Source organism: Taudactylus pleione, unplaced genomic scaffold (assembly GCF_031769625.1).
Source record: "Taudactylus pleione unplaced genomic scaffold, aTauple2 ptg000473l, whole genome shotgun sequence".
NCBI classification, from domain to species: Eukaryota; Metazoa; Chordata; class Amphibia; order Anura; family Myobatrachidae; genus Taudactylus; species Taudactylus pleione.
Genome location: NW_028284875.1, coordinates 8,592,476 through 8,612,454, shown reverse-complemented (window position 1 = coordinate 8,612,454; position 19,979 = coordinate 8,592,476). Strand labels below are relative to the sequence as shown.

Here is a 19,979-nt window from a genome sequence, read left to right as displayed (position 1 = left end):
GTCTTTAAGAAAATAAAATGGAATACTTTCCTTAATCCTCCACACACTCAATGTGTCTATATGTAGCATTCCTCAAGGTTTGACTGTGTGGAGGATTAAGGAAAGTATTCAATTTTATTTTCTTAAAGACACCAGTTTATTCAGAATTATCAGCATTGTTACATGTGATTAGATTTTGTTGATAGTAAAGGGTACTATTGTTTGATTTTTTTCAGTCTGCTGCTATTAGGGTATCAGTTGCACCAGGGACACTTTCAAAAACTTTTTATTCATATACCGTATATACTCGAGTATAAGTCGACCCGAATATAAGACGAGGTACCTACTTTTACCCCAAAAAACTGGGAAAACTTACTGACTCGAGTATAAGCCTAGTGTGGGAAATGGCAGCAGCTGGTAGTGCCCCCAGTAGTAATTCCCCCTGGTAGTGCCCCCAGTAGTAATCCCTCCTGGTAGTGCCCCCAGTGGTAATCCCCCCCTTTCAGTGCCTCCAGTAGTAATCCCCCCCTGGTAGTACCCCCAGTAGTAATCCCCCCTTTTAGTGCCCCCTGTAGTAATCCCCCTCTGGTAGTGCCCCCTGGTAGTTCCCCCAGTGGTAATCCCCCCTTTTAGTGCCCCCTGTAGTAATCCCCCCCTGGTAGTGCCCCCTGTAGTAATCCCCCCCTGGTAGTGCCCCCTGTAGTAATCCCCCCCTTGTAGTTCCCCCAGTGGTAATCCCCCCTTTTAGTGCCCCCTGTAGTAATCGCCCCTTGGTAGTGCCCCCTGTAGTAATCGACCCCTGGTAGTGCCCCCTGCAGTCATCGCCCCCTGGTAGTACCCCCTGTAGTCCCCCCCCCCCCTCCCCCCCTAGTAGAGAGAGACGTGAAAAGAATAAAAAAAAATAAACACTTACCTTAAACTCCCGCTCTTGGTCCCGCCGCTGTCCGCTCCTCCGGCCGCTTTGCATGGGAGAGACGTCGTCATGACTACGTGTCTCCCATCACCCACTGCGGGAGCCGGAAGATGGCTCCCGCAGTGGGAGCAGCAGCAGCCGCTGAGAGTCTGACAGACTCTCAGCGGCTGCTGATTACACCAAACACGCAGCTGCCGGCTCCGGCGGCTGTGTGTTTGGCAGTGTGTAGCGCTGACCGAACTCCGTCCGGTCAGCGCTACACTTGACTCAAGTATAAGCTGAGGGGGTACTTTTTCAGCACATTTTTTGTGCTGAAAAACTCGGCTTATACTCGAGTATATACAGTACATTTATGTTTTAGATTCAGTTTGAGAGGATATGTGCTTTGTGACATGGCGCTCTGTCTTGCTTGAAGTAGCTATTAGAAGATGGGTAGACTATGGCCATAAAGGGAGCAACAATACTTATTTAGTCAGTGGCATTTAAACAATGCTGAATTGGTATTAAATGAGCCTAGTGTGTACTAGGAGAATATTTCCCACCATGTTACACCACCTGCAGTCTGAACCATTGTCACAAGGCTGGAGTGTTCTATGGATTCATGTTGTTTACGCCAAATTTTGGCCATACCATCTGCATGTTGCAGCAGAATCGTTATTTTTCAGACCAGAAAATATTTGTCTAATATTCAGTTGTCCAATTTGGTGAGCCTGTTCCCGCTGTAGCCTCAGTTTCCTGTTCTTAGTTGATAGTAGTGGAATCCAATGCTTGGCAGATGCAGAAACTGCATTGAAATTGGTTATTAAACTTGAATGGGGGAAACGGTGCAAAAATAAAACTGCAGTGTAGACCCCTACACTAAATTTTTTAGAACTAGCCGCAATAATAGACAGACTTGACTGGTTCCCAATATAACAGGATGAGTGTGTGCTCAACCAGCTACGATGAAAGCCATCTCTAGACAACAGCTATTAGTGTTGGGCCCACTTAGTGGAAACTAAACTTAAACTGGGTACACACCTTAAGCTGGGTACACCCTTAACGGATATATCAGCATATCGAGTAATCTGCAGATATATCTGCAGATAGTTGTTCATACACACTGAGGTCGCGTCCCCCTTCCCGCAGTCTCTGCTGCAAGTGTACAGGCGGTCGGCTGACCGCCTGTACACACAGCACGATGCCCCAATATATCTGCAGTTATATTGGGCATCGGCTGTGCAGCACAGCCAACACGATATGTCTGTGAACGACATTGTTCACAGACATATCGCTTATACACACTGTTCGACAGGCATACTGTATATTTGCCAATGAACGGCCAATATATTTGCCAGTGTGTACCCAGCATTAGACCCCCTACCAAGTCCAGCGGCTGCCCTGCACTGAAAAGCACAAGGGATCATCCCGGGACCCTTGGCTGTGATGACCATGTGTAATTAGGAGTCTTGTGAACATAGATGTTACATATTTGCTATTTCAGTGATCTCATTATAGTGTTAAGGGGTGCATAATACCCTGTTCTTTTATATTAAAATAGTCAAAATAACAATTGTTACATAAAATCCCCTTTTTCACCAAATTTATTAATACCTAATTCATTTTATTCATATGACATTTTCTTAATATACAATGGGATTTTATAATCTAAGGGAAATTTATTTACTTGAAATCCAGTGCAATCTTTAATAATAATTTTCTTGCGATCCACAGGATATGTTCTTAATTTGTAATCCAAATAAAGGATTTTGGAGATTGTTTCTTCTTGTAATCCACTGTAAGCATTCTTAAATTGTAATTCACGGAAGAATAAAACTATCTTCCCACAACAGAAGAAGCGGAACTTTTCCGAAGGTGCCTCACCAGAGAATTACTCTGAATTAAATTGACCTGGACTCTCTTAAACCACTCAGCCAACCCAAACAGTTTCTCCACGGAAGCCTCAGTGTGAAAGTTGTTGGGAAGACTTCCAGGGGCTCTTGACAACCTCTATTGATGTAGAAAAAAAATAACAATGCTGTGAAACTATGTTCATGCCAATTGTCCCTTAATTAATATATCCTAATAGTTTCAGTGAAGTTTCGGCAGGTGGCACATAGCTACATTGAAATGAGCCATTGAGAAGAATGGTGAAAATACATTCCTATAGAAATCAATGGATTGTTTTTAATGCGTGGTGACCTGCTTTGAAATGGAGCAAACAGTTTCTAAAAAAAAAAAAAAAAAGCAGTGCAATGCAAATTCATGGTTAAGGACACAGAATAGATGTGATTTTGGTTCTACATGAATTTGTATGTATGATGTTTCGCCACTGGGTAAGGGTGCTAAGGAGGGAAGCGGTATGATTTACCGCCGGACCCCTGCCCGGCGGTTGGAATCCCGACACCAGGAGGCCAGCAGAGGAGGAAATCCCGATCGTCGAAGGTAAGTATTAGCTAACCCATTTCTAACCCTCCTTTAGGATTTGCAACAAAGTATTAAAAAGTGAAAGTTAGATTTAGGATTGTTTAGTTTGTCCCATTACTTTTGGCCCCTTAAAAAGTGGGAGGCACATATAGAAACCGTTGTAATTCCTTCACCGTTCACCTGATTTGGATGTAATTAAATTAAATTAAATCTGAAAGTCTGAAGTTAAAGCACATCTTGTTTGTTTCATTTCAAAGCCATTGTGGTGGTGAATAGAGGCCAAAATATGAAAATTCTGTCAATGTCCCAATATTTATGCACCTGACTGTAAATTTCACATAATTGCATTACTGCAGTAAAGCTGGAGGTTTATCTTTATAGTAATCAGTGGTGGCCTCATCCGTCTCAAACATGGAGTATTGGTTCAGCCCCAAAAATGGCTTCTTTCATTGTTAATCAGGTGTGCTTTTTATTAGAATACCACTTGACATTGAGATGCATTTTGTAGCTAAAATACAAATTGATTTTTTTTTTTTTTTTCAGACATTGAAATTGTTGTCTGATGTCCTTTTAAGGGTCCTATCCAGTAGCAGACTTTCTGCACGATGCGACCAAAACCAAGAGGTTTTGGTTGGAACGTGCAGAAAGTCTGCTAGTGGATAGCCGGCAAGGACCAGCGATGCGCATGCACGCTGGGTCCTTGCCGACCCCGACTATCTCTCCAACATGCCGGTCAACCTGACGACAGTCGACAGGTTCGGTATGTTAGGAGATAGGAAGCCGGACATGCAGCAGCGGCAGCACTGAAAAGACGTTCAGTGAATGTCTTTCAGTACCGCTCAGCACCCGGCGACTTGAAGGTCTGAACGCTAGTCGTTCAGACCTTCAATGTCTATAAATGGATAGGCCCCATTAGGGTACTGTATCACGTTTTGCTCTTCAGATATATTAGGTACACAATACATGTATTTTAAAGCTTTAATTCAGTAATGGTATGGAAAGGTTTACAGTTATGGATAAAACTGTATTTTTTTTATCCATAACTTTTCACTAATCTACTTTATAAGCTATAAAAGTGTCAACCCTAAACATGTTCTGATATTATAATAAAAGCGAATATATTTTATTTGTGAAATACTATGATTGATTGCTGTGGCATGCACAGTTGGAAAGGGATGTAGTCAGGAAGCAGACGGTCTAAATCCTGACCGCCGGCTTCCTGACTTTCTAATCCGGGCGTGGTACTAATAACAAGTGTTGAAATCCGACGCCTGTGATTAGACCTATGCGGGAGCCCGACACCTGACTTACTGATCGAAGGTAAGCCGGCCGCGGACAGCCCCGGGGGTTGGGGGAGGGTTATCTAAGGGGGCTCCACCCCGGGAGTTTAGTGTTAGGCACCCCCGGGGGGTAGGTTTGGGTTAGACACCCCCCTGGGAGACTTAGGGTTAGGCTGCGGGAAAGGGGGGAGTTAGGGTTAGGCACCCCTAAGGGAGGGTTATGGGGTAGAATAGGGTTAGTTAATACTTACCTTTTTGACGTTAGGGATCTTAAACCCTGCAGGGTCTTCCGCTGTCTGGATTTGAACCGGCGGTAATACCTACTACACCCTTTGGAAATGATTGCTATGACATGCCCAGTTGGATATTGGTTTAACTTTAAAATTTTTACTGAAATTACCTTGATTTTAGATCTGCATTAAAGCTACTCATTATTTCCAATAAAAGATTCAGCTGTTGCACAAAATCCTTTTCTGTATGGCATGCTGCATGTATCCAATGGTTAGCAGGTTGGATGAGTAAAATAGTGGTGAAGTACACATTTTCCTCTCTACAACAAAGTTCACTTTTGCTTAGTGGAGTGGGGCCAGATTTTCTGTATTGTGCATGAATAGTAAACCTCGTTGTGTGCTGTTCAGAATTGGGGATACTGAGAAACCAAAACATTACAGTAAGCATAAATAGCCTTGTGTAATGGTCTGAATTACCATCATTGCAATTTTCTCAACTACAAGTAGCTTTTGTGTTGCAGCACAATATTGTTGTAAATCTAATGCAGAGTAATTTAGTGTCAGATATTTTGGTAGAACAAGAGGCAAACATAATAAAATGTGTAAAAGTTACTGTGTCTAATCCAATCTGTCATTTTTTCCAGGGTCGACATCAGGGTATAGAAGTGCCCCTATATCGATCTAGTCAGGTTTGAATATTTCATGAGAAACCTGTAACTTAAATGATTTCTGCATGTCATGTTCTGTTAAGACTTCACTGTACATTGCTACATGATATGTTGTCATTAACGACTATAGTCACGGGTTTGCAACAGCCTAGTATGGTGCTTTATTGTTTAATATCTCGATTGGCTATAATACAAAACTGTGTAGGATCAGTAGTATGGTTTTTCTTTAGCTATTTCTTGAATTGTATGCGTCTCATTGTGTTATATTGGTAGACTTTATAGGATGAGAGCAAATTGATTTGTTGACACTATTTTGAGACACTATTTAGAATACTGGTCTGCTGCAGGAGTAAGAAACTTGCTGCTCTTTCTTTCATGTCTGATAGAAAGTGAAGTATCAAATGAAGCAAGGAATTTAGTAGTTTAGGTACTTCATGTGGTGTGATTTTTCTTTTCTGGTTTGTATTGGAGGGCTTGTCCATGTATATCTGCTGGTAATTCTGATGCATAAAAATTGTTTTGAAAATAGGATCGTTTCCGCAATTGCCTTCTAAAATGTTAACAGCATTTAAAATTTTACAATGCAGCATTTCACATACATTAATGTGTACTTATAATGGAGATGCGTTGCGCTTTGTTTAATTTACTGGGGCTTGGTCCGGGAGCTGTTATATTGAAGGGATCACACCCCCATTTTCAGAAATATAGTAAAAGTTAGGGGTTACGAGTCGAATCGAACTCTGCTTGGATCTTCCCACCAACTTTGGATTCCAAAAATGGCAAAATGTTATCTTCATGGCATCAGATCTCATATTTTTTTGGATTCCATGGTTACAATTACATTTGATAAACAAAATAATTTGCTAGATAGGATGATATATCCAGCTGACACCCCCCTTGCGAGGTTTGTGTGTTTATTCGCTAATTCTAAGCTTAACCAGTTAACTGACTAATTCTTTTTCCAAAAAATGCTCCAAAATTGTCAGTTTCTTTTATGATTGAATTAGGTCAAGAACATAATTTTAAACTTATCCATCACTGTTTTATTTGAAATTTTTTTTTATTTAAAACACAGTATACCATAAAAATAGCAATTTGTATGTTATACTGTAGTGATGGCCATTGACAGCTGTACCATCGATGGTTCAACCATTGTCAGAAGCCATCAATTGTTTAGCAATTGGTCGAGGAGATCTGTGTAGACCACAACTGCCGGTTTCCCAAACATCGATTGAGGGTTGCCATCGATGGTGCAACATTGATGGCCACCAGCAATGGCAAACCACTTGTTTTCAGTCAGACCATCGATGGTATGTATATACTATGTGATCACTGTAGAGCCGCAGCGGGAGGGTGTCCCGCTTGCGGCCCGGATACAGAGCAGCAGCGGTGGCTACCAGAGCCGCCGCTGCTGCTTCTACACAGCAGTGATCACACTGTAGAGCCGGAGCCGCAGCGTGAGGGTGTCCCGCTAGCGGCCCGGATACAGAGCAGCGGCGGCTACCAGAGCCACCGCCACTGCTGCTTCTACACAGCAGTGATCACACTGTAGAGCCGGACCGCAGCGGGAAGGTGTCCCGCTTGCGGCCCGGATACAGAGCAGCAGCAGCGGCAACCAGACCTGTCGCCGCTGCTGCTTCTACACAGCAGTGATCACTATGTGATCACTGTAAAGGCGGAGCGGGAGGGTGTCCCGCTAGCAGCCCAGATACAGCGGCGGCTCTGAAGGGGATGGGGCTGGCTGCCCGATCACTGCTGGCCACAGTGATTGGGTCACAGCAGCAGCCGCGGCTACATGAGCCCTGGCTGCTGGCAGTTCTATGCTATTGAAGTGCGCCTGGAGGGGGGTGCCGACGGTGCCCGGTCGCTGTGGCCAGCAGTGATCGGGACACAGAGGAGGGGGAGCCGCGGTTGTAGAGGGACCAGAAGGTCCCTCTGATATAGGTGGCAGTGGGAATATTAACTTCCCGTAGGCACCTAGTGGCCAGTTCTGACTGGTCGTATCAGATACGACCATGTTAGGGAAAGCCCAGTCTGGTATGGTCGTATCTGATACGACCGTGCCAGGCAAGTGGTTAATAAGATGTTGACAAAAATATTCCAATAAGCAAAATACATTATTATTTTTTATTTTATTTTTGACCTTTAAATTCATTTTTTTATTTAAGCTCATATGAATATGTCAGGATAAATAGACCAACATAGGACAAGGCAATGGTGGGGAGAACGAAGAAAGGTGGGGTGGGAAAGTGGGGGGGCTAGATCTTCCTTTGTTTGCAAAATAGTTGATTTCTATCTTTTTCGATCATTTCTTTAAATGCTTCATCCAGTTTGATTTTGTTATAGTTTTTTTTTTTTTGTAGAAGTTGGTCTCTCAATTTCCTTGTTTTTGGTAATCATCTATCTGTGTGCAGTTTCTCGTAATCCTGGTGAATTGTCCCTTTGGGATATTATCCAACCATTGGGGATAATGTTCGCTTGTGGATAATATAAAGCTGTTTATTTACATCAACATTTTATCTAAATGTTCTAGTTTCAAGTTGGTGGTTGTTGACATAAATTTCCAAATCCAGAAGACACACCTTGTCTTTACTGTATTCTGCAGTGAACTTCAGATTGAGATGGTTAGAGTTGAGGTACCCTAGGAACTCCTTGAGAGATTCCGCTGAGCCCCCCCAGATGTACAGTATGTCATCTATAAATCTTTTCCAGAGTACCAAGTTCGCTCCGGCTGTGTTATTCCATATGCATTTATCTTCCCAAACACTCATGAAGAGGTTTGCATAGCTGGGGTGAACTTGATACCCATTGCTGTTCCTTGTAATTCTAGAAAATAAGCCCCACCAAACCAATAATAGTTATGGTAGAGGATGTAGTGGATTCTCTTTAGGATTTGCTCTTGTTTGTAGAGTAGTATCTTGTTCAAGAATATTTCTGATGCTGTCCATCCCATGGTTTTGATTTATAGCAGTATACAGGGCTGTTGCGTAACATGTAACCAGCCAGCATTTGGGATTCCAAATTATGTCTTTTAATTCGTTCAGTACTTGAGTGGTGTCTTTAAGATATGATGGTGGTTGTTGTACGTAATCTTGAAGGAAATAATCCAGGTATTGGAACAGGTTGGAATTTATAGAGTTTATCCCTGAGACAATCGGTCTTCCTGGGGGGTTGGTTGGGTGTTTAGGAATCTTTGGTAAGGCATAAAAGACTGGGATGATTGGTTGCTTGTTGAATATAAAGTCCCTTTCGGATTTACTGATGTTGTTCTTCATGCCTTCATTCAGGATAGCTGCTAATTTGTCATTATGTTTGCCTGTGGGGTCTGTGTCCAGTTTTTTGTACGTGGAAGTGTCCCCCATTATCCTTTCTATATCTGTGATGTAGGTCTTTTAGTCTAGGATGACGATGCCACCCCCTTTGTCTGCCAGTACAATAGTTTATATTGGTAAACGCTCCCCAGATAAAGGGCTGCATTCAATTGCCTGCGTCACTTACTGTGTGCTTGTAGCTCTCGAGTTAAGTGCCCCGCCTAGTCAATTATAGTTCACAGGCTGCATTTAACAGATTTCTATTCACATCCTCCAGAGGTGCGAACAGAAATCCACAGTAAGGCTGGGTACACACCTAAAGATTTTCTATCCAACCATCCAACTAGTTGATTGGTTGGAATGAAAATCTGGTAACGTATGGGAGTAAATGATGATCAGTAATTTGCTCCTAAATGCCAGAAAACAGATGAAAATGGTCATTCTCAGACAAGTTTGTTAAATGTTTGATCTAAACAATTGATTCAAACAACAGTTTTTGTCCATTTTCCGGCATTTGGGAGCAAATTGCTGATTGTCATTTGCTTTCATACCTTACCAGATTTTCATTGCAACTAATCAAGTAGTTAAATGGTTGAACAGAAAATCTTTAGGTGTGTACCCATCTTAAGTATGGTTTTCGGATCCTACCGCGACAGCCAGTGAGTAGTTAACCAATAGTTTCGGGCACCTAGGAGCTTCAGCCGCGCATTACATTCCGCAGCTAATTGAATTCCCCCAAAAGATTGGATGGAAAATGTATTAATAGCACATCATTGAAAAGAGTTTGAACATGTAAACATGCTCTCAGGGTGTTGTCATGTACAAAGTTTACATATCATCCATATAGACTATTTGATGTCATTATTTATTCCAAGTCTCAGACTTGATTTAGTTTTGATACTGTTACTGCCAGCAGTGTTTATCTAGGCTTTTTATTTTAATTAACTAGCTCTTGTTTAATTCTTGATTGCATTTGTGTAAGTAGTTACCTGTGTTTTATTAAAGACCATCTTTCCAATCCAGAAACCTTACTTGTTAAAAGGTCCCATATATCTTGTTATAATTCATGACCACTCCAGATGCTGTGGAATTATACGCTCCTGCGTGACCTGCCGCAGTTTGCTGTTAGAGTACGCTAAAAATGTGACACTGCATGCTGGGATGTGTAGTTTTACAGCAGCTGGAGTGCCACAGGTTGCCTACCCCTGTTATAAGCCGTCAGAATCGTAATGAATGATTGTAAGCTGGGCACACGTTTCCCCAATGTCCGTGTCGGCGGTCCCTACAGCCAGTGCTCGGGCAGCCGGCGGGTTGCATGATCTATCTGCATCGGCTGTTCTGCAGGGCCGACCTGATATGTATGTGATATATCTAGTAGTGTGTACCCAGCTTTATAAATAAAGGAACATTTATGATTTCTATTATCTGAAATACCTTTGACTTGAGTTATGTAAATTGAATCCTATATATGCTGAATAACATATAAAATGTAATTTGGGGTGATATAAATCTTTGCTAGAAAAAACTTATTCTACACCCAATGTAAAATAAATGTATTTGATGGTTTTAATATGTATGAGTAGTTTGCAGGGAATCTGTATGATGTACCGCCAGACACATGTCCGCCGGTTGGAATCCCGACACCAGCATCCCGGCAGCAGGGGTGCCTAACCCTAACCTCCCCCCCGGGGGGGGGGGGTGCCTAACCCTAACCTCCCCCCTGGGGGGGGTGCCTAACCCTGACCCCCCTTCCCCTAGCCTAAACCTAACCTCCCGGGGGGGGTGCCTAACCGTAAGTCCCCACGGGAACACTAAACCTACGAACTCCCCTAACCCCCCCGCCTCCGCGGCTATCGGCGCCCGGCGTACCTTTGATCAGGATGCCAGGCGTTGGGCTTCCGGCATGTGTCTAATTACTGGTGTCGGCATATCGACGCCTGTCTTTAGACCCTTGCCGGGATATGACAGTCGGGAAGCTGGCTGTCGGGATTAGGTCTGCCGGCTTCCCGACTGCTTACCGTTTGCAGTTATCTTGATAGATGTGTGGTTTGTAAGAGGGTATGCAGTAGGGATGCCGATGGCCGAAATGCCAACCGCCGGCCTCCTGACTATCAAATCCCGGCAGGGTACTAGTGATAGGCGTCGAAATACCGACGCCTGTCATTAGACCTATGCTGGAAGCCCGACACCTGGCATACCAAACGAAGGTAAGCCGGGCGTGGTCAGCCACGGGGGGGGATAGGTTTCAGGGCTCCCGAGGGGACAAAGATAGGCACCCCCCCGGGAGGGTTATTGTAGGGGAAGGCGGGGGGGTTAGCGTTAGGCACCCCCAGGTGGAGGTTAGGGTTAGGCACCCCCCTGGGAGTCTTAGGTTTAGGGTGCGGGGAATGGGGGTTTAGGTTTATGCACTTTCAAGGGGGGGGGGGGGTGTTAGGCACCCCTAAGGGAGGGTTAGGGTTATGGGGTAGAATTAGGTTAGCTAATACTTACCTGACCCCTACGCTGGGTGCCCGACACCTGGCATACCGAACGAAGGTAAGCCGGGCGCGGACAGCCGTGGGAGGGGGGAGGGTTAGGTTTCAGGGCTCCCGAGTGGACAGGGTTAGGCACCCCCCGCTGGGAGGGTTAGGGTAGGGGAAGGGGGGGTTAGCGTTAGGCACCCCCAGGGAGAGAGGTTAGGTTAGGCACCCCCCTGGGAGTCTTAGGTTTAGGGTGTGGGGAATGGGGGGTTAGGTTTAGGCACTGGGGGGGAGGTTAGGGTTAGGCACCCCTAAGGGAGGGCTAGGGGGTAGAGTTAGGTTAGCTAATACTTACCTGAGACCTGCGGTGAATGGGGGGTTAGGTTTAGGCACGTACAGGGGGGGGGTGGTTTGTTAGGCACTAGGGGGGGAGGTTATGGTTAGGCACCCCTAAAGGAGGGGTAGAGGGGGGAGGGTTAGCAATAGTTAAAGTACTTACCATCGGGATTTTCAGGGCAGCCGGTCTTTTGCTGTCGGGATTTGGACCATCGGACATAGATCCAGCGGTCATTCATACCGATCCTCGTAAGAGGGTAAGAAAGGAGACATAGATTACAGGTATGATTAGTCATTTGATATTTTCATTAAACTAGTTACATTCTTTACTTCCAAACAGGCGACATTAATAAAACATGTAGATATTGTTATCGTGGGTTGAAGTGCAATCTATTTGTATCTCTAATTGAATAGCTCTGTGCACTAGTCAGCCTGCTGTTATTTGAATTTGCCCCTTAAAATAAAATACGATAAACCAAAAAAGACTGCTCTAATATGATAATAAACTACTGGACCGTGAGATGGCAGAAAAACAACAGTCAGGGCTTCTTGTTTATCAAAAAATAATTTTATATCAAACACATTCAATAAAATTGACCATATATCACATTTAAAAAGTAACACAATTAATGACAGTAACCGCGGTTATATAAATAACTCAATATTGAAAACTTAATCTTGATACTTTGTAAACAGCCTTCTTGGAGCAGAGATCGGTGTTACTCCAATAGATTTAGTATTAAATGCATAGGAATGGGTCCAGAGGTAAGAAGGATAGAAAATCTGTCTGTCTTATCCGGAATAACATAAGCGGTGTCCTGCACCAGCAGTCTCTCCGTCTCCCGGGATTAAGGTAATAGCTTGCCGTATCACCTCCGTATATATCCAAAAGTACTACAGTGCACTTGACACACTTTTAGGTGCTAGTATTTGGGAGCTCTCTGACTCTGGAGTTCTGTTACTTTTTAAATGTGATATATGTTCAATTATATTGAATGTGTTTAATATAAAATGAATTTTTTTTAAACAAGAAGCCCTGACTGTTGTTTTTCTGCCATCTCACGGTCCAGTAGTTTATTATCATATTAGCACAGCCTTATTTGGTTTTTCGTATTTTGCTTTGTACCAGGTAATCACAATCCCTGGATTTTAGACGTGCAGCTACCAGTTATTTTGTTTCCACATTCAAAAAAGTGGGAGGATGATGAATTAAATACACAATCGATTTTGATTTATTTATGTTTTACTAGCGCTGAGGTTATTGGTTTGGTTGCTTTAAAATAAAATAATAAACACACTTGTAGTGTTCCCTCTAGCACCGGCGCGAGGCAGGGCGCCGGAGCTAGAGAGGGCATGTCTGTGCGCGCGCCTGGGGGGCGTGGTCATCGAAAAGGGGGCGTGTCTATAAGACACGTTTCCTTTTCGTCACTCTTGGGGGTGTGCCCGGCACTTACGGACACGCCGGGCGGCCCCCAAGCCCTGCAGACAGGGAGAATAGATGCCGGGCGCATGCGCCCGGCGTCTATTCTCCAGCGGTGACCGGGTCACTGCACATTTCTTCACCCACGGGACACTGCGACCCACGGGTGAAGACGGTTCCCGCAGGCTATTGGGGCAGGGCGCTTTTTGCCCTCCTTCTGGAGGGCAGGGCGCTTTTTGCCTTCCAGAAAGAGGGCAGGGCGCCACGCCCCGCTAAAACAGCCTAGCGGGAACGCTACACTTTGTTTTTTTATGTAACAAAGTCCAGCACACTAAGCGGTCAATCCTATTAGGTGCGAATTGCGAGGTGCGAGTTGCTATTTTCACTTAAAATTTATATAGCGAATTAATTTTGCAATCCAATTAGCAACTGAATCAGTCAGCCTGAATTCGCAACTTTCCACCTGCACCTCCCTGAGGGTGAGAGATGGAAAGGAAAATCTTTATTTTAAGGTTAAAATGTTCGGGATACTGCGCTGAACCCCTTGGACACCCCTGCCCCCCCCCCCCCCCCCCCTAATGACTAATTAGGCATTTGGAAGTTTTCAAATAGCTCAATTTGTCCAATAATTGCGTAATTTTTTGGCGTTAAAAAAAAAAAAAAAGTCCTCAAATTTACTCTAAATCAACTTATTCATTGGTTTAGGCACCCCAAATTTAATACAATATTTTTTTAGTTGAAAAAGAATTGTTTTCAAGGTGCCCTCAAATTTTCTTGCATTTAAAAAAAAAAAAACACATATCAGCCATTTGACACCATTTAAAAACCTACAGTACCTTCCTAATGCTCAAAAAACTTCTATATGGTCCTGCTAACAAAATTATCCATTTTGGGGGGTCCAGGATGATCTCACCACATTTTCATGCATTTCTAGCAAATCTCATTTGGCAGTCAATTTGCACCCCTCCGCTGCGAGTAATGCGAATAGGCATTTTTTATTGAATTGGAGAATTCTCGGGAGCAAGCTTCGCTGCGAAGTGTGCGAGTTTCAAGAAACAAATTTGCAATTAATAGGATTGACCACTAATACTTTTTGAGTATCAGATCTGCGTTATCTAGCTTCCAACAGGAAGATATATTGAATCCTAGGAGGGGCACAGAGGAAGATCTGTAATTTTAATCTGAAGACCGAGACTGTTCCTCTATGCAAAAATATTGTTGATCAGACAAAGAACAAAATTAGTCAAACTGAATAAATGAAAAATGCTAAAATCACTTCAATGTATCATATATTAATAGTTTGTGTTTCTCCATATAATGTGTATTCCAATGTTTGGTGCAATGGTTTTGTCATCTGTTATAAGGGTGCAGTATTAATGTCTACTTCTAAAGACTGACTGCATCTATGGGCTGAATTCAATTGTCCACGAAAAGTGCAGTCTGGCAAAAAGCGGAATGAATTTGCCTGTTTTGCCGCAATGTTTTCTCCATGCGTGTCCCCGCTTTTCTTCCTATTCAATTGTAAAACAGGCGAATGATTTACAAAGTGGAAAGGACATCTTTTTTGGGGGGGAAATCAGTCTGTACCCCATATAAAGCTTCAGTGATCCTGGGAATCAATATAGAATAGCAGTAGTAGTAACCCTAAGAAAACTATTTAGTGAAGTTATTTTGAGGCAAAGAGCTGTTATATGCATATTTGTGGAAAATTGATAGAATGCAATGTTTTTTCAGGAAAATAAGTACCGTAGTTAAATTTGGGGTACATAAAAAATGGGTACTAGTATATTTTGATGTCTCTAAAATGAATTAAAAAAAAAAAAAATACACCTGCTGCAGCCTCCTGCTGTCACAAGCCTCCGCACTGCCAATGCTGTGTGGGGGTGAACGCCGGGCAAGTGTTCGCTGAAGTCTCCTCCTTCCTTTTGTTTGCTGCTGAGCCTCGGCTCTAATTACTGCCTGTCTGTGTGCAGTGTCAGGTGCACACTGATTGATTCTCCTGTCTGTGCACAGCCCAGCTGCTCACTACTCTGTCATTAGAGAGGCTTGCTCTGGTTGGGCCCTGTTTCTGTTAAATGCCAGCCAGCCCTTCACTCCATGCCGGTTATAGCGTTTCACATGTTTCCGGTTTGTGTTGGTCTCCTGTTCAGTCGAGTTCCAGTATCCAGCCAGCTCGATTTGTTCCTGCCGTTTGTCATCCAGGCGGCACAGTCCGCATCTGCACTACCTGCCGTTGGTGTCATCTTGGCGGCACGGTTTCCATTCCTGCCTTGCCGTTTGTGCCATCCATGCGGCACAGGCCGCACTCGGAGTCCTGAGTGCGTGACATAGCGTCCAGAGTATGCAATCCTGTGTACAACCGCTTGTGTCATCCCGGCGGCATTTAGCACGCTTGGGTGTTTTGCGTACGCAATCCTACGTACTAACCGCTGGTGTCATCCCGGCGACACTGGCACACCACAGCGTCTTCTAGCCAAGTTTTTCTGCCCTCAAGACAGCATCCAACCTAGAGGCTACTACCGGCCCAAAGGCTGCATCTCAACTAATAGGCCCACAGACCTCATTCAGCCCAGAGGCTGATACTGGCCCAAATGCTGCACCGCAACCAAGCCACATTTGGGGCTGGCTCCCTCAGCCACCAAGGCAACCACCCGGCTGCATCCTGCAAAGGCATTTCAGCCCTCAAGACTGTGCAAGACTGTTCCTTTTGGCTACCACGGAGTCGTAAAACCTGCAATCTCAAAAACACCTACCTCATCCATATAGCCCTCAAACTACCAGGACCCCCACTTGTTACCCATTTTCCAACACTTTTTACATTTTTGCCCCCAAAAATTAAGTTGTTTTGATGGATTACTCATTAGGGGGATGCCCAAAGGGTTCTGGATCAATTCCGCCCATTTTTGCACCCCAAAATAGTGATTTTGCACTTCCAATTCGCCTGCCTATATGTGGAGAAATGTTTTAGCCTATTTTTCCATGTAAAGTTTTCGCGTGGGCGAAAATGACCTGGAATTGAATACGGAGAAAAGTAGAAAACAAATGAAAGCGCAAATCGGCGAAAACTTGCTCCAAACGGCACTTTTCGCGGCTCATTGAATTTGGCCCTTGGTTGCGGTTGGTAAAAATCCCCTTCTTTTCCAACCGATGTGTGATTAACCCTGCCCCACCCATTCTCTCTAACCTTCAAGTTCATTACTGTGAGTTGTTTCCCTGGTTCCCAACAATGAACAACATTGTGAAGTCTATGGATCGAGTGTTTTTTTTTTTTTTTTACATAACATTGTGTAGAAACTGCAGTTTCTGCATAATTTTATTGGTTGTAATTATGTAATAACGGCAAATTGCAGGAGATTTCACAGAAATCTCCGCCATAATGCTAATTAGCACTGCAGATCGCAGTCCCCGTTATTATCTCCTGCTTCCACTCTCTCACATCTGTGTAGCCAGAAATTGGGGAACCATATCTGGGAGCTGTTACAAAAAAACTGTGCAGCCAGTAATTGGGGAACTGTATCTGGGAGCTGTTAAAAAAAAAAAAATCTGTGTAGCCATCAATGGAGGGACAGTGTCTGGGAGATGTTAAAAAATAATAAATAAAAGCAACATGTTCTGAAGCTCCTGCCATCTTAAGCCCCCTCTGCACATCATAAGCTTAACATAACTGTGTTTTAACGGGATGCAGTTCATTTACCGGCATCCGGAATACCGACGCTGGAAGCTCGACTCTGGCTAAAGATAGGCGTTGGTATTTAGACTCCTATCTTTAGTACAGACGCCGAAATCCCGATGCCCGGTATGCCCAAACAAAGGTAAGCGGGATTGTTAGCTGTTAGCCAGGGGGAGGGTTAGTTTTAGACACCCCCGGGGTTTAGGCACGCTAATCAGCATTTCCTGACTAAAGTGCTTGCTGCTATATTAGCGCCGTGCAAAGCTTAAACACAGCATCACGACTGGCACTTTAGTCGGATTTCTGCTCACATCCTCTGGAGTAATAAATATAGGCAGAGTTGTTTTATGAAACAACATACAAATAAGTAGCAATCGTGTTGAATGATGTTTTAGAACCAAGGGAGTGATGAGAAATAAGACTACTTTGGTTTACTTTCTGTGTTATAAAATTAAGTTTGTAAAGTAGTAAGGTTTGTTGAGGCATTTTAGCAATAATTATAGTGTCATGTATTTTTATGATCTATACTATATGATGATTTAGCTTATTTTGCTAGAATTATCCTGCTTATAAGAGTATAAACGTGTAGGGGGCAATTCAGTTAGCGGCTCATCTGCAAAGTGCAGTTTCGGAACAGTAGATTGCAGCTAACAACATTGCTAATTTCTCCTTGTACCTACCCATAGAGGTACTTGGAGAAAGTAATGATTTGGAGCCTACCGTAGGCAGATGTGTACAGCTGTACATCGTAGGAAATTCAGCAGCATTTTGCCAATCCAATCAGTAATATCATATGGGGGAAGTAATGTATGTTCTGTGTGATAGTTGCAACATTTGTTTCATATGTGCATTGCACACTAAACAGATAATCTGTTTATATGTATGTATGTATGTATGTATGTATAGGCTAATCTAATATTCATGTTGGGGCTGATTTAGAGTTGGGAACAAAGCAAAAAAGAGGCGTAACTTTGACCCTGGCTTAAACCAAGTTACACTGCAGGTGGGGCAGATGAAAAATGCACAGAGCTTTAGATTTGAGAGGGGTGTGTCCAAACGCAATTTAATTTGCAGTGTAAAAATAAAGCTGCCCAGCACTTGTGGGCTACATGAAAAACCGGTCAGTATTTACCCTGCATACAAAATAGATAAATAAGTGTATTTACACCTCTTGCAGTGTAATATGGTTTGTTCCAGTATGAGTTTTTTTTTATTCTTTACTTTGCTCCCAATTTAGCCTAATTGGGGGAATTCAATTGGTAAATCCTGCGGCTAATTGCATTGGGTACGTGATCCCGATGGTCAGAATACTGACAGCATTATCCCAACGGATTTTGGTAAGTATATTAACCCAAATCATAACCCGTCTTGCAGCCTAACCCTCCCTCTTGTGCCTAAACTCAAAATACATACCATAGGAATCTGTGGGGATGCCGCTGTTGGGAGACGGTCACGGCCGTGGGTTTACACGTGTTAACCCTGATTTACTATGCAGGGGAAGTGCTGTTTCATTGAATAGCATTTCCCTACACAGCGCAGGTATTTGCAAATTTGACACCCCCCCCCCCCCCCCATATCTATGCTAAATACAACTTTTTACATCACTGCATTAGGATAGCCATTTGGTTAGTTTTATTCAGGATGTACATTTAAATTAGATTTTTGCTAAATTATATACCATATATATGTTAAAAAGAATAAAATAATCGAACATTAAATGGAAAACATTGTATAATGATTCTCCCAGTCTGGTCAATTCCCTGTGTGCCAATGTCACTGGAAACACGGCCGGATTATAGGCAGGGTGACGGGCAGTCGTCCCGGGGCCCCCGCACACTGTCCCCGGCCACATCCTCCTGATAAACTTTTTATCTTCTTAACGGAACCGCCTGCCGCCAAGACCCCGGGCCAGTTCCCGCTGGGCCTGCGCATTTGGTGGCCGGTGGCCGCTCAGCCTGCCTTTCATTTACTGACCCCCCCCTTACCGGGCTTCCGCTGCCACGATCGGAGATTAAGCTCCGATCGGGCAGCTAGTAAAAAAAAAAAAGGACTCTCAGACCATGAGAAACAAAATTCTCTGGTCTGATGAGATTGAGACAAAGATTGAACTCTTTGGCGTCAATGCCAGGCGTGTTTGGAGGAAACCAGGCACCACTCAACACCACGCCAATACCATCCCTACAGTGAAGCATGGTGGTGGCAGCATCATGTTGTGGGGATGTTTTTCAGCGGCAGGAACTGGGAGACTAGTCAGGATAGAGGGAAAGATGAATGCAGCAATGTACAGAGACATGAAAACCTGCTCCAGAGCACTCTTGACCTCAGACTGGGGCGACGGTTCATCTTTCAGCAGGACAACAACCCTAAGCACAAAGTCAGAATATCAAAGGAGTGACTTCAGGACAACTCTGTGAATGTCCTTGAGTGGCCCAGCCAGAGCCCAGACTTGAATCCGATTGAACATCTCTGGAGAGATGCAACCTGATGGCGTTTGAGAGGTGCTGCAAAGAGGAATGGGCAAAACTGCCCAAAGATAGGTGTGCCAAACTTGTGGCTTCATATTCAAAAAGACTTGAGGCTGTAATTGCTGCCAAAGGTGCATCAACAAAGTATTGAGCAAAGGCTGTGAATACTTATGTACATGTGATTTATATTAAATTTGCAAAAATCTAAAAAATTTTTTTTACACATTATGGGGTATTGTGTGTAGAATTTTGTGGCCAAAAATGAATTTAATCCATTTTGGAATAAGGCTGTAACATAAGAAAATGTGGAAAAAGTGAAGCTCGGTGAATACTGTCCGGATGCACTGTATATATATTTTATATAAAAATAAAAACATTTATTGATAGGACCCTCCACACATTTGTTGCCCAGGGGCCCCCACAGACCTTAATCCGGCCCTGCTGGAAACTGTCCACACAACTTGCAACAGTGTCTGTATACTGCCTCTATGAAGAAAGCCTTCCTCTGTAGGACTTATGCTGAGCATACACGGCCAGATAAAATGTCTGTCAGACCGACGACAGATTTTTTTTTTTTTATCTGGCAGCCTGCCAGCCGCAGATGTCGCCGGCATACACTGAGATTTCTCTCACAGTGTATCAGCCCGACTTCTGCGCTCCGCCCCCGTGGGAGGAGACATTTCCCTGTTCCTTCCGTAGGAAGGAACACAGGAAATGTCTGTCTGTCGGCCGCGGCTGGGCATACACTGCCCGATGCGGCCGACAGTTTACCGGGAAATATCGCATCGGACGGGCATGCTGGACAATCCGGCATGCCCGACTGAGCAATATTTAACCCTCGG

At 43.8% G+C, this 19,979-nt stretch overlaps 1 protein-coding gene across 4 annotated transcripts in view; it reads left to right on the top strand.

Annotated features, from left to right (window-relative positions):
- Positions 1-19,979, top strand: part of SCAF8 (SR-related CTD associated factor 8) — a 261,275-nt gene that overhangs the window by 12,531 nt on the left and 228,765 nt on the right. For 3 of the 4 annotated variants that reach the window (XR_015869931.1, XM_088448969.1, XM_088448968.1), the window contains exon 2: positions 5,453-5,497. The exons of the other annotated variant lie outside the window; for it this stretch is intronic. Coding sequence is in view for 2 of the 3 variants with exons in the window: in XM_088448969.1 (XP_088305095.1) it covers positions 5,453-5,497 (45 nt within the window). In the remaining variant the exon portion in view is untranslated. The remainder of the gene's footprint in view (positions 1-5,452; positions 5,498-19,979) is intronic. 4 annotated transcript variants of the gene reach the window in all.